Source organism: Mesoplodon mirus, assembly GCF_964341445.2.
Source record: "Mesoplodon mirus genome assembly, chromosome: 2".
NCBI lineage: Eukaryota > Metazoa > Chordata > Mammalia > Artiodactyla > Ziphiidae > Mesoplodon > Mesoplodon mirus.
The window spans coordinates 49679405-49694726 of NC_138977.1; the positions used below are offsets into that span (position 1 = coordinate 49679405).

General features: G+C 37.1%; 1 protein-coding gene across 2 annotated transcripts in view; it reads left to right on the forward strand.

Annotated features, from left to right (window-relative positions):
• ADAMTS3 (ADAM metallopeptidase with thrombospondin type 1 motif 3) overlaps window positions 1-15322 on the forward strand; it is a 292726-nt gene that overhangs the window by 246817 nt on the left and 30587 nt on the right. For both annotated transcript variants that reach the window (XM_082630522.1, XM_082630521.1), the window contains exons 6-12: window positions 6429-6512; window positions 8437-8593; window positions 9342-9447; window positions 9856-9999; window positions 10620-10752; window positions 12221-12334; window positions 14331-14476. In XM_082630522.1, coding sequence (XP_082486648.1) covers window positions 6429-6512; window positions 8437-8593; window positions 9342-9447; window positions 9856-9999; window positions 10620-10752; window positions 12221-12334; window positions 14331-14476 — 884 coding nt within the window. The remainder of the gene's footprint in view (window positions 1-6428; window positions 6513-8436; window positions 8594-9341; window positions 9448-9855; window positions 10000-10619; window positions 10753-12220; window positions 12335-14330; window positions 14477-15322) is intronic.

Here is a 15322-nt window from a genome sequence, read left to right on the forward strand (position 1 = left end):
TATTTTTTCCATGCTTAGAGTTTATTTTACCTATTAGAATATATTTGTGATAAGAACAGAGATTCAAACTCATGTACTATTCAGTTCCCCACTTCTAGGAGCATTAGGCACAATTCAGTTCAGTAAATATTAGATAAGACTATTCATAAAAAGTAGTTATTAGGGGAAGGATAAATTAGGAGTTTGAAATTAACACACTATTATATATAAAATAGATAACCAACAAGGACCTACTATATAGCATAGAGAACTATATTCAGTATCGTGTAATAACCCATAATGGAAAAGAATGTTAAGAAAGAGTATAACTGAGGCACTTTGCTGTATACCTGAAACTAACACAACATTGTAAATCAAGTATATTTCAATTTTTTTAAAGTTGTTATTATTAGTCTGAAATTGGAGGTGAGGGAAGAGGAGTTGATAGGTTAGGAGACAACTATCTCCTCTGAGTAAAAAGAACATAGAGGACAGGACTGCAGAACCAAGCAGGTATGTGTTTGGAAATTTTAGCTCTACAAGGGATGGTTGTGGATAGAGTTATATAGTTTCCCAGTCCATTACAGGATTCTTTTATGTCCAGCCAAAATCACCCAGGCTATCTTGTCATTACTTCTTTGCCTTTAGTTAACCAAAAGTCTCTTTAAAAAAATTATACATGCATACCATTTATTTGCTTCTGTGTGAATAATATTACTAATGATGGCTAACAATTTTCATTTTTATATTTGCAAGGCCCAGGCACCATTAACCACTGTACATATATGAGCTCATTTATTCCTCTCAGCAATCCTATAAGGACAGTAGTATAATTATCCCATTTTGCAGCTGAGAAAACTGAAGTCACATAGCTAAGAGCAGACCCAAGCAGTTCGGCTGTGAAGCCCATGCCCTTAACCACTGAACTATACTGCCTCTCAAGAACTCATCTACCCATCTGAAAGAAAAATTAATGTTGCTTCGTTGAAGCCAGACAAAGCTGTTTATCAGCTAGTCAGACAAAGCAGGTCAGATTGTCCTGCCAGGGAAATGTCCTAGGAGAAATTGTCCTGTCAGGGAACAAACCTGGAAGGAATTTTCCTTTCAAGGAAAGGAATACTTGATCAATCAAATCAAGTATTCCTAAAATCATTACCTTTTCTCCCCACCTCACTTTGGCAACCCCTTGCAATTTAAGGTCATCTGAAAATTGAATTAATGTTCTGTTTACTCCTTTTTTCAGGTAATTTAATAAATACTCTGGGCTCAACCCTGAACGCCTCATAGAAAATTTACCCATGCTCCACAGATTGGCTGACATGGTGAAAGGATATTCAGTTTTGCATAGATAAACTTTGATTTGCATTATATAGTATCTAATATATGACTTCTTAGAATGTTTATGATTAATGCTTTGCTTACAACCCGAAACACTGGTTATAAATTTCAGCCCTATCTTTTCTTATTCAGTTTTTCCAGTGATCTGCTCTAGCTTCTCTTTTATTTTTTCCCAGTGTGTTTTTAGATTATATTGACCATCAAGAAATCCTTATTTGGAGTCAGTAGAGTCTAATTCCTCATTTTCTTAAAATTTACACGAAGGAAAATTATGAAAAGGAAGTGAAGTTTTAAAGTTATCTTTATCAGTATGCTTCCACATCAGTTTCTTAAACTCAGGGGTAATGAATCACTCTTGATTATTCTAAAATTAGATCTGTCTTGCATAGTGACAGTGCTGTGGTCTGCAGGTGTGTGGAAGTGTAGCAAGTTGGTAAAAACTACTGACTGTGGAGCCAGACTGCCTAGGTGTTAATCCTTTGCTCTGTGTGCTAACTGTGTGACCTTGGGCAAGGTAACTTCTCTGAGCCCCAATTTCATTAGATGTAAAATGGAGATAATAATATCTTTAATGTTGTTGCAGGGATTACTTGAATTAATATAGGTAAAGTATTTAGAACAGTGTCTGGAACCTGGAAAGATCTATGTAATGCTGTTTTCTTTGTTCTGGATTCTGCTGTAACTTAGGAAGAAGTTGCTTTCCTTGTCACTAAGTGTTGTAAAAATGCTTTCTTAACAAATATTATTTTCATTCATCTTGACAGATTCAAAAGATTAATTCAGTATGATATGCTTTAGTTCTTTCTGTATATCATTTATTGATTGTTAAAAGTTGTGATTAATTTAGAGCCAGATCATAAGCTTCTTTATGCCTCTTATGTAATGTCTTGATCAGATGACAGTGAAAAACAATCTAAATAAAGATGTCTTCAATATTTTTCTTTGTTTTTAAAAGTCCAATGACTCAGTGTTTCCCTTGGGTTAGAATATTTTAAAATTCCTATTTAATTTTAAAGAAGTTATTTTATTTATGTGTAAATATCCAAAAAGGCAGACCTACCAACTGGTAGGTAAGTACATTCAGGTGTGTAAAGCAGCTGCTCCTTCACCCATCTCTAAAATGTGCATACTGCCATCTGCTGGAAAGAGCTTTTGTACAGCATTTGGAGAGTATTTTTGAAAAAAATTGTTGAACAATTTTTCCCATAAATTTTTTTGATAATTTAAACTATATCGTTAATTCCATTGAGAGTAAATAAATTTACAGTATAAGAGTTTTTGAATCCTTTTCAATGAAAACCAAGATGGGGGCAGTTGTGTTCTTTTGTTTGCTTAATTTTTTGTTTGTTTTTGTTTTTTCAGATAGATTGGAAAATACATTGACAAACCTTTAAAACTTTTTCTATAGATAGGTAGAAGTGTTCTAATGTGTTTTGTATTTTTCTGAGGGCAGTTATGTGGCATTTTGTGAAGCCACACAGCAGCTGTGTGAAGCAGGCAGAGCAAGTACAATTATAATTTGCCTGTGAGAAAACAGAGGCTCAGAGAGGTTAAGTGACCAACCCAAAGTCACTCAGTTTATCGGTGGAATAGTTGGGACCAGAATCCAGGTCTTTGAATATATCTAATCCTGAGGTGCTGATTATTTCTCCAACTCTTATCATATCCTATGTCTATGAGCATAAAAACATTACATCCTGTTATCAATAAGGTCCAGCAAGATGACAAGCAGCCAATTTATTATGTACATTTTAAAAGTGAATAATGTACAGGAAGCAACTTTTTAAACCTTGAAAAGCAAAATAATAAATGATATCCCGTGCCTTGCACAATACAGACACCTATTTGTTGATTTACCACATTGGAAGAATATTTTCTCCTACATATAAATATTATTGCCTTATAGTTGATTATTTCTACCCCCAATAATTTAGTTATACTCTGAGACAGTTTCGCAAATAGGTACCAGCTCAGAACATTCCATAACTGATTTTGGTTTCTCCTGGAGTGCTCTGTTATCTAAGTAGCGTGGCATAATAGGGATTTTTGTTAAATAATACTTTTCTTTTGGTGAATGGTAAATTTGACTTTTTAAAAAGTGTCTTTTTATTTCATCATTTTATAACGTAATATTGCCATTGAGAGCATGAATTTTGTGCATGATACTTTCTCAGCACTGTACTGATTTTAAAATTTACCAAATAAAAATGAATGTACCAATTTGGGGTGATCATATGTACATTATACTAGCTCAGATATCACAAGCTACTTGTTATGATTGCCAGCTCTCATTTTATGATTCTAATAGTTTTCTGATATAGTTGTCTCCCATAACATTTAAAAGTGTTGCTGTTGGGCTTCCCTGGTGGTGCAGTGGTTGAGAGTCTGCCTGCCGATGCAGAGGACACGGGTTCGTGCCCCGGTCTGGGAGGATCCCACATGCCGCGGAGAGGCTGGGCCCGTGAGCCATGGCCGCTGAGCCTGCGCGTCTGGAGCCTGTGCTCCGCAACGGGGGAGGCCACAACAGTGAGAGGCCCGCGTACCGCAAAAAAAAAAAAAAAAAAAGTGTTGCTGTCACTGCTATATTGCCATGCTTATAAGGGCCTTCCTTCCCTCCGTCACCTCTCCTCAAGAAATTCTTTTTATCTATTTTTCTTTAGTTTAAAATTTTATTTTTCCCCTATTTTGTGCCCTTACTAACATTGAACATTTTTTTAATATTAAATGCACTTACGTTTCAGTTACGTTACGTACATGTTAAAACTTTGTGTGTGAAGCCATGCTGCTAATTCAGAACAGCTGCCTTATAAGAAGTCTCTTGGAATGTCCATGAGTCTCTCTGGATGATTGTAGTAGTGACAGACCCAGCTTTAGACTTTTACTTGTATTGGGACTATGATGCTAGAAATTTCTTATCAGATAATTAAGCCAGAAGAAGAGGGGGATTAAATCTTCAATTAGGCAGTATGAGGCATTGAGTAAAATAAGAGAATCTGTCCATGGCCGAAAGGATCATAAGCAATCATAGCTTTTTGCCCAGCATTCAATTTTCCTTATAATGACCTGAAATCTTCCCCTTTAATAGTGTGAACCCATGGTTTTTAGTTTTATTTGCTGTAGATATGCAGAATAAGTTGAACCCCTTTTCCACATGGTGGCTATTAAGTTTTATTTTCTACTTCCCACAGTCTAATGTGCTTTAATGTCCTTCTGTCCTTCTCACTCATAAAATTTTTGAGCAATTGTGTACATGAATTAAATCTTTTAATTCTTACCCCAACTCCATGAGGTAGTATTCTTATTATGTCCATTTGATTGAGGTTCAGAAAGATGAAGACCACACAAGCAATGAAGGTCTTGAACCAAGACATCAACTGAGACTACTAGTGGCTTGTGTCAGGCTTTAGCCACTGTATCCTCCCACCATTTTTTATGTGACACATTTTCTAGGCTCCTTGCTCTTTGCTTAGAGAGGAGTCTGGATACATTCCTGTTTGTATACATCTCTTTTGTAAGACAGAACAGACAAAATGAACTCAATACTTCAGGTGTACAATGTCCTGTAGCGGGACAGCTTGGGCATGAGCTACCAGCCTGCACACCTGTGCAATGCAAGAAAGAATTGCAGATTTTTTTTCACCCCTTGGCTTATCTTGAATAGGTATTAAATTGGGTCTCACCATTATATGGGTGTGTGTGTTTATAAATGTATAAATGTATAAATAAATGTATTTTTCCACTTTAAATGTATTTTTTCCACATTAAAAAATGTATTTTTCCACTTTAGGGAAGCTGTTCTTCCCTTTTTAGTTACATCTAAAAATTCAGTAAGTATACGTTTAATCTACATTTAAGACCTTGATATTTTAAGGTGTTCTGTGTAGTCCCATTAGATTTCTGAAACATTTCATTTGAGATTTCTTGGCCTGTTTCTTGGTCAGTGTGGCAAGAAATTCATGAATTTCTTTTCTTAGAGCATTCTGTTATCCTTGAGTTATATTTCTTTTTAAGGTCTATCTTTCCTCTGTAGGCTTTAAATTTGCTGTGCCTTCTGTCCAAACCTCCTGGATCTTAAGTTGAATTGAGGTTGGTTTTCCATCCCTCTTTTAGTTATTGTGACAAATGTTGGTTCCCTGTTCCTGAGAACAGCTAAGAACTTTGAAATGTAGCCAGATAATTCCACCTTTCCCATTTCTGCTAACATTTGCCAACTTACTAAGCAATCTTTATTCACACCAATTTTGCACTAGTATAACCAGAAGATATGTCTACTTTAGACTGCCAGTAATTTACGGAGTGTTTTTGCATGTTAGCTAATCTCTACGGTCTTCATCTTCCTCAGCTATATAAATCTGTGTTGGACTATGGCCTCTGAGGTTGCTTAAGTTCTAATATCTGTGATTTTAAAGTATACCAAATTACCTATAGAAATTTTAATTTAACATTTACAATTAAATAAAAAGCAGTGACTCAACTTTGCCTTTCTGAGCTATACCCAGGACTGGTATTATATGTACTTGTACAGTCATCTTAGTAATTCAGATATGGAAGGATTTCTTTACTGTAGGACTTCTAAATAATGGTTGCCTCAGCTGCCCCACTCCTGGGGTGGGGAGGCATTGGGAGGGCCACCCAGTTACTGGCCCACAGATAGACCACCACGGCTTCTGCACACAGGCTTCCCCAACCAGACGTAACACCCCTGATGTCAACAGGGGCACCTGGAGGACATGCTTGCTCTTTTCCTCCACATGGTTGCAGCCACTCACTGCTGGCAGATGCTTCACCAGAGTCATCGTCTTGTGATGAATGTTATGTGTGGATCATAGCACACATGGACTTTTAACACTACAGTAGTTTAATGAAGCCCTTTTAAAGCATATTCTCTATGTTCATGGTACTGTGGGGTTTACAAAATCAGTAATTCACATAGCCAAGAATTATTCCATAGTTAAAAGTAAATGATTTCATTTCAGACATCAGTTTAAACTAAACTAAAAAAAGGGGGACTTGACTTCTATATTTGGGATTACACAACCATACCCTAAATGTGCATCTCATGAAATCCTTTGTTTTGCCTTCCTTCAGGTAATTATCTACTTTGTTTCTAGGTGAATGAAATTTACCATGATGAGTCCCTGGGAGTGCATATAAATGTGGTTCTGGTGCGCATGATAATGCTGGGCTATGCAAAGGTAAAATGTCTTACTATATGTCAAATGTGAACATCAAGGACTGGATTAGCAAACAGATTAGATTGTTGAAGCCATAACTAACATTCAACGTAGACATGTCTGACGTAGACCCCAGTTGCTCTGAACTGAGAGGAGAAAACTGCCCCAATGAATGGAGATCTCTAAATTTGAGTAGATAATGAATGATTTTTGTGCTGGTACTATTTGCTGTGTTTACCTCTGTCTTATGGAGTTGGAGATACTTATCCTGATTTTGGCATGACTGTATGAATGAAAATGAATGGATACCATTATTAAAAAAAAGAATTTCCTTAATCTAACATCATCATCAAATTTATGATTCATTTATTATTCCAAAACATCTATATTGAGTGCCTACTATGTGTCAGATGCTTTCTAGGTGCTTCAAATATATCTGTGAAGCAGAATAACAGAGATCCTTACCCTCTCATGATTTCTTGAAAACAATATGTGAAATATGAGTCTTTTCGACTAAGAAAAGTGAAGCATACGGTGAATATTTTTTTTATTTAAAAGGGCATTAATCTTTTTGAAAGCAAAATGTTGGGTCAAAATACATACAATAGGCATTTTTATGTAATGTAACTTTAGCTGGCTTTAAAATGACACTAGATGTGTCCCTGTCCTTGGAAATAATGGAATGGAGGAAGTGGTCTCTCCCTTTGAGGAGAAAACATAGGGGAAGTGACTAACTTGGCAGCTTTCTTAATGTTTAAAATTACATGTCCCCCCTCCCATAATTAATCCTCCTGATTATGGAATACTAATGAAATTATGCTTTTAGCAAACAGGAAAAAAATCCATGTGTTTGCGTTTTATTATGTATGAAAGCTTATCATTTCTGGTGAGAGTGTGTCATTGATCTTTAGTTTATCCCACAAACCTGACCTACTTTGTGTCTCCAACACTGAATGCAAGTCAGATCCAGATGGAGATGTTACCAGCTTTCAGTTGGTTATTAAATCATTTGTTTGGAGAAGTATGTGTTCAACTATAATAAACCAAACATTTTTCTTAAGAATGTAAACACTGATAAAAACATTTGCTGAAATGTAACAAAGCTCTCAGCCGGTCAGCCAAGTAGAGACTAATTTTGGGTTCCAAGTTCAATTTCTCATTCCATCAGAAGTACTCGGGGAAGTATGGCTCCTGGGTTCTTGAAGGATGGGGGCTTTCCCTCTAAACTTTTAACTCCTGACAATAATGTGATAGTAGAAGCATTCCAAGGAATGTCAATCCATCTCTTGGAATTGCAGGTTATGAGTACACCCCTCTTCATTGCTGTGAGGTTAAAGTAAAGGGTAGGGGTTTTTTTTTTCAGTGTGAGGTTTATATAATTTGACTGTTCCTCAAATCGAAGATTCCACCAGCTTTGCCAGCTGATTGAAGAACTTATATTCTTCCCGTATGTTGATTAATTTTGGACCCCCCCACCCAAAAAAAATTGAAACTGAAGATCTTTCACTTTAACATCTCTGGGAAAAAAGTCTCATGCCCAAATCTTTCCATGTATCCTCTATTTTTGTTCTTAATATTTTTGAAACTAAAAATCTAAGCTAAATCAGGAATTCTTACTAGAATTTTTACCCAATTGATTAATATCGAGTTGCTTCACAACAGCAAAAGAATCTCAGCGTCACGTATTTCCATTAATGGTGTCAGCCACCTTTCACACAGGTAATATTGATCATAAAGGTATCCCTCATGGGCATGTAGAATTTCCAAATGAGAGTATTTGGAAATATTTATTTCCAAATAAGTATTTATTTCCAAGTAAGCCCCCGATAATATTATTGTACATTATTTAATTACTGTAATCTCAAATGTTAATTTCAGAGAATGTTATTAAAGGAAGCCTTTGGGAAAATGCTGTGTATGTCTTTAACATATTGTTTCCTCCTAGTCCATCAGCCTCATAGAACGGGGAAACCCATCCAGGAGCTTGGAGAACGTGTGTCGCTGGGCTTGCCAACAACAAAAATCTGATCCCAATCATTCTGAACACCATGATCATGCAATTTTTTTAACCCGGCAAGACTTCGGACCTGCTGGAATGCAAGGTATTTCCATTAATATGTAGAAGAAAAACTTAAGGGCATGACTTTTCAAAAGTAATCCTAAATCAGGGAGTCTGTTCAAATGTTCAGATCTCCACCATCACTTTCCTCCATGCATCAGCCAGGCATACACTTTCTTTCTGTTGCTTCCAGTGACTTCCGTGGAATTTGCAATGCTAAATGCCACCTAAATACTATGATAAATTACACTCTCCTTTACAATAAGGAGTGTGCATCTGGGGTACAGAGGGGATGCTGTAAAATGTGGTGTGATTTCCACTAACTGTTTGGAATGGGAAGGGAGATGCCATGGGAAATGTCTGCTGCCAAAGAGCTTTCTTCCAAAGTCAGCTTACATTTATCTAATAAAGTCTGATGTAGACTTTGGAAAAAATTAGACTGACCATTTTCTTTTCAACGTTGATGGAATTTCTGGCTCCCTTCATCAGTACCGTGATATGAAGGACCATTCACTACAGCAGAAAGACAGAGCTTAGTTGGTGGGCAGAACAGAATGGTAACCCCAGGCAGTTCCTTCCCTTAGGAGAGGAGAAAATGCAGACCCAATGAATCTTTTTAGAGCCCATTACCTGTGGCTTTCCCAAGAGAATGTGGTGCAATGCTAGCAGAGAAATAATACTGCCTCTGTTTCCTGAAAAGCTTTTTTTCCCCGCCTAGGCAAAGGTCCAGTAGTAATTCTTAATGGGTTTTCTCATAAAATGAAAATGAAAGTAATTGTTATTCTCTACAGGATATGCTCCAGTCACAGGCATGTGTCATCCAGTGAGAAGTTGTACCCTGAATCATGAGGATGGTTTTTCATCTGCTTTTGTAGTAGCCCATGAAACTGGCCATGTGTAAGTCACCGCTGACAGCTATAAAGCAAAAAGAAAAAAGAAAAAAACAAGGTCTTTTCTGTCTGCTTCTCTCAGTATTGTTCATACTTTGGTCAGAGTGCATGCCAGCATGCAACTCTCATCCCTTGCCAAGTTTGAGGAGCTGAAAACAGTGAAGAGGTCATGCACTGAAACTAAATGAGTGACTCTGGCTTGCAGAGACACTCCTGGGCTTTTCATAGCTATAGAATAAAAAAGGCATTTGTGTCAGATTGCTCTCAGTTTCACAGTGTCTGTGACTTCTCCACAAAAGCCACATTAACTTAAAAAACACCTATTTTCCTGTACTTATTTCCAAAACAGAAATTACGCCAAAGCCACGGCCCCTATGATGATTCTTAACCAGTAAGGTCTCGCTTTGTGTTCTAGGCTGGGAATGGAGCATGATGGACAAGGCAACAGGTGCGGTGATGAGACTGCCATGGGAAGTGTCATGGCTCCTTTGGTGCAAGCAGCGTTTCATCGTTACCACTGGTCCCACTGCAGCGGCCAAGAACTGAAAAGATACATTCAGTATGTCTCCTTCTGCGTGTCATGAGAATGTTATAGTAGAAATACAGATGTGAAACTGGCTCTTAGGACCTTGATCAGAACCAAACTCCCAGGGAATGAAAACTTTTGTTCATAATAAACATGTTCTTGTGACTCAGCTTTTGGCACAATTCCACAATGTAATTGCAATATTTTAAGCCATGAGCCTAGAATTTAAGTGAATTTTTTTACTGTGATTTCCTTTTAGTAAATTCTTTATGGAATCTTTGACTAATGGTCAAAGTTGATTTGAGGAGGGGTTGGTCATGCGATGCCTGCATAAGGTACCATCTATATACCCCGTAGCATAGGGGTCAGGATCTGCCCTGCCACACCACGTGCGGGTTCAGCTAGGGACACAAACAAGGTTGTCATGGTTCTACTGTGTTTCTAAGTATGGTTGGCTTATTTTCCTGTGATGAATAAAGATGAATGGTCTTTTTCTAAATGGAGCTGAAACCAAAAACCCTAAAAGGTATGCTTTTGTAACCTTGCTTTATGATCTGATGAAATTCCAGAGTATGTAACCTAAGAATACTTTTTCATTGGAACATGATAAAAAAATGAACATTTAACTACATGCAGTATTTTCCTTCCTACAGTTCCTATGACTGTCTCCTTGATGACCCTTTTGAACGTGACTGGCCCAAACTCCCAGAACTTCCTGGAATCAATTATTCTATGGATGAGCAATGTCGTTTTGACTTTGGTGTTGGTTATAAAATGTGCACTGCGGTATGTTACTCACAGTCAATTTAGATTTTGCATATTGAAATCTACTTGCTTAGCTCCTGTTTGGTGACATTTACAGACTCACTGGTGCGAGAATATGAACCAACGATTTTGTGTTTGCTATGTCAGTACATGCTAAACCTAAGTGCTTTAAATATACTATCTTATTTAATCCTTGTGACAGGCTAGGAGGGAGTTGGTATACTTTTATTTTACAGATGAACAAGCCAAGACTTACAGAGATTAAGCAACTTGCTTAAGTCACACATCTGGTAAATAGGGCTTTTTATATGTTGGAGAAAGCTTTATTTGTTAGAGCAAGAAACAAAGTATTTCATCAAAAGAAGTTGATCTGCTGTTTGAATTCCTCCATATGCAGATATATACAGATATTTGGTTTGTTTGTAAGGTATACACGGTCAGCTCCTAATGACCTGCGATAATGTTCTGACCTGAGAATTCTAAAGCTTTGGCTCACTAGTATAGAAAATTATAGTTTCTGCATTAGGTAATAGGAATTAGAACAAAAAACCCAGATCCAAAATGAGTACTAATTAAAAAAAAAAAAAGCTATGACCATGAGTCTGTATGTGGATAATTAGTGGTATAGGCAATGAAGATGTGGGTAAACTGGTGTTTGATATATATATGTATATTTTAATTTATCTAAAGAATGATAAGATATTTACTGTTAGAGAGCGGATGAGGAAACAGTAACACAAATACGTGTGCTTATATATACATTTGGATATTATAATGTAGTGTTTTAGGAAAATAAAAGACATTCTTAAGAGTGAGAAAACTAAGATTCTAGTCTGTCTCTGTTACTGTCTTATTGTATCCATAACTATAGTCTTACCTTATAACCCATATTTCTCAGCCATGGATTGTTATGAAGATCAAATATATGGAAAGTCCTTTATAAACTATATGAATGTATTTATATTTTGTTATACCTGGAATACATTATCTTACACAGAAAGTTTGACAAATATTTTCTGCTTTTGGTTGGCTCATTATGATGGGCATTTTAATTATTTATTTCTGACTGGTTCATACATTCAGGGATAAAGAGAAGCCATTTTGATGGCTTGAGAGCTGCAAAACCACTATAATGTTTTCATATTTAAAATGTTCATAATAATTACTCATTCTTTTTAAAATCCCAATATTGTCTATTTGAAAACCATAAGATAGAAATGGCATAAAGAATAGTAAAAGTCAACAGAAGAATCCCAGACAAATCATTGTTTATCAGTGTTATTTTAGAAAAGCGGAATGAAAGTATTCTTTACTTGGAATTCTTAGGCAGTGTTTGTTTGTTTGTTTCCTTAACATGCCTCAACTTTGACTATTAACTTGAAATTAAAATATCCAAGAAACATGACATGAAGAAACTGTGTAGAAGGTGTTGTTGGTACAAGTCATTCCATCTCTATGTCCCTGAGAGTTTGGTTTTTTTCTCTTCTAGTTCCGAACCTTTGACCCATGTAAACAGCTTTGGTGTAGCCATCCTGATAATCCCTACTTTTGTAAGACTAAAAAAGGACCCCCACTTGATGGGACCGAATGTGCTGCTGGAAAAGTGAGTATAATCTATTTATACAATAAAGATTTAAGATACGTTGCATAATAATCATCTTTAAATAACATGTATTGTCATTTTTAAGAAAACCATAGTACATAAAGTTTCATTGTGGGGATGCATGAACACTGTGTACAAGTTTCCTATAGCTGCTATAACAACTTACCACAGACTTAGTGGCTTAAATCAACAGAAAACTACTCTCTCAGTTCTGGAGGCTGGAAGAACAAAATCAGTTTTCACTGAGCTGAAATCAATGTGTGGGCAGAATGATACTCTCTCCAGAGGCTCTAGTGAAGAATCTGTCCTTAGCTCTTCCAGCTTCTGGTGATTGACTGACTCCCTTGACTTGTGGCTGCACCACTCCAGTCTCTGCCTTTGTGGCCACATTGCCCCCTTCTCTTCTGTGTATAAATTTCCCTCTGCCCCTCTCTTGTAAGGATACATGTGATGGCATTTAGGGTCCACCTGGATAATCCAGGATAATCTCCCCATCTAAAAATTCTTACTTAATTACATCTGCAAAAACTCTTTTCCAAATAAGGTAACATTTACAGCTTTTAAGGATTAGGACTTGACATCTTTGAGGCCACTATACAGCCCCCTACTGATAGAATAGGAAGTGGCAGCTCAGCCGAGTATCTGGGCCCTAATGGGATTTGATTTACTTGCTGGCATCCCATTCCTTGTGAAAGTTGTCCAGAAATAAAGTCATGTGAACTTGTACAGAAGATTTGGCCTTGCTCTTTGGGGAAAGATGCCCAGAAGTTTCATAGTGAGGATCAAATGCTCAGAAACTGGCCCAGTGCCAAGCTACACTACTCAGGAGGGGAAAGATCATGAAACCCAAAACAAAGGGATGTTAAGAACTCAAGTTGAAGAGCTTTGACTAGTTTGGAAATAAGATATTGTAGATAGGACCAAAACCTGGCAAAGAAGATTTATATAGCTTTTAGGTCTTCTGAAGCCCTTTAAAGCTCTATTTCGAATGTGTATAAATTGTACTTACTATGAGAATTACAAGCATGATAATAATAATAATAAAATCTCCCATTATTCACGTTTAAACTCTTAGGCACTATGCTAAACTTGTACAGTGTGTTGCTCTGGGAAAATTCAGTATTACAGACTTCTGACTGAAAAAACAGAAGCAACAATGAGTTGATTCATTTTTGCTTTATGAAAAAGGTATTCTGTAAACCAACTCTGGACATCCAACTTCCCTAAATATATTCGTGTTATGTTTCAATTTCCCAGAGTTGAGTTTTAAGAAACACTTTCATTGTATGTAGGATAAAAAAGTGAGTCAAAATGTTGGAAGGGAAAAGAACACCTTTTGAGCATCTGCTGTGTGCTGGGTACTGTAAGCTCTAGGCCTCTACAGTATCCATGATTTAGTACTCCCCACTTAGTTTTTCCAGTCAGAGAGTCTTACACTACTCATGGTCCTTTCCAGGTCCCAGTTTTCCTCATCAGAAAGGTAAAGATCATATATCTCTCAGAATCATTGTGAAGGAAAATTTTAACAATTATGTACAAGTGTTTTGAAAGTTATATATGTTTTAGATATGTTATGTTAATTATTTTCTAAATTAAGACATATGGCTTCCTGTCATTATTTTAAAAGGGAGCAGATTGCCCTTGAAAAACTCCAGTAATATAGATAATGAGGGATGAAGGGTAGAATAGCACCTACTGGGCAAGTTGGGTGCTCAGATCATCCTTATTGATTATGATGTTTGATACTCACTGGTAAATGTGTCATTTAAAACCTTGTCTGAGTGAATGTTATCTTTTAAATTTTAATTTTATACTTTAAAATGCAAGTCTAAATTATGCAGTGTACAGGACACTGCTCTGAGATAATTTTAAGTGTATTTTTGCCTGAAAAAGAAAAAAAAAAGAAATGAAGTCCTTCACTTGGTGATCCTTGTATAAGAACTTTAGCTTTAGCATATGCATGATTTTCATGATTGCTTTGTGTCATTTCCCTAAGTGGTGCTATAAGGGTCATTGCATGTGGAAGAATGCTAATCAGCAAAAACAAGATGGCAACTGGGGATCATGGACCAAATTTGGCTCCTGTTCCCGGACCTGTGGAACTGGTGTTCGCTTTAGAACACGCCAGTGCAATAATCCAGTGTGAGTATAACTCCTGTCATTCTGGTTATTGGGATAGACCAGAAAATGCTTCAATATCATGTCGCTAATGCTCTGTTTCTTGAAGTACATGTAAAACACAGAACATGAAAACTAACGGTTTAAGTATCTATTTTGGGTAAATCCCCATTTATCAATCTTGTGAAGAGTAGTCCATGGTTAAGATTAGAAACTGTTCAAGAAATTGCTGTTTAGGAGGATTAAGGAGCTGAGCGGGGAAAGCAGATGGCTGTGCTCTTAGGACCTGGGCACCGAGGCTGTGAGACCCGCTGGAGGAAGGACAGGCCTGCCGGCAGGAGCAACACCAACCAGAGGCTCCCTCACTTCCGAGTTAGGAGAAGAATGCTTCAGAGCTGGGTGACGGGAAGATGGTAAAAGAAGGCCAAGGAACTGTTGGGGGAAAAGCTATCCTTAAAGTAGTTAGAACAGCGAGGGTTCACTGCGAGCCACACTCTGTTCTAAGTGTTTTAAACATGCTGACTCATTTAATCCTCACGGTGTTTCCCTAAGGAAGATTGGATTATTATTTTCATTTTACATATTAGGAAACAGAGGCATAGAGCTGTGATCAGTGTTTCTTTGGGTTGCTTCTACATGTTTTATACATGATATAAAATATAATTTTCCTGGGACCATATACCTGTTTTTTGTTTCTTTGTATACTTTTGCTGTGCATTTAAAATACACTGTTTGAGGGCTTCCCTGGTGGCTCAGTGGTTGAGAGCCCGCCTGCCGATGCAGGGGACACGGGTTCGTGCCCCAGTCTGGGAAGATCCCACATGCCGCGGAGCGGCTGGGCCCGTGAGCCATGGCCGTTGAGCCTGCGCG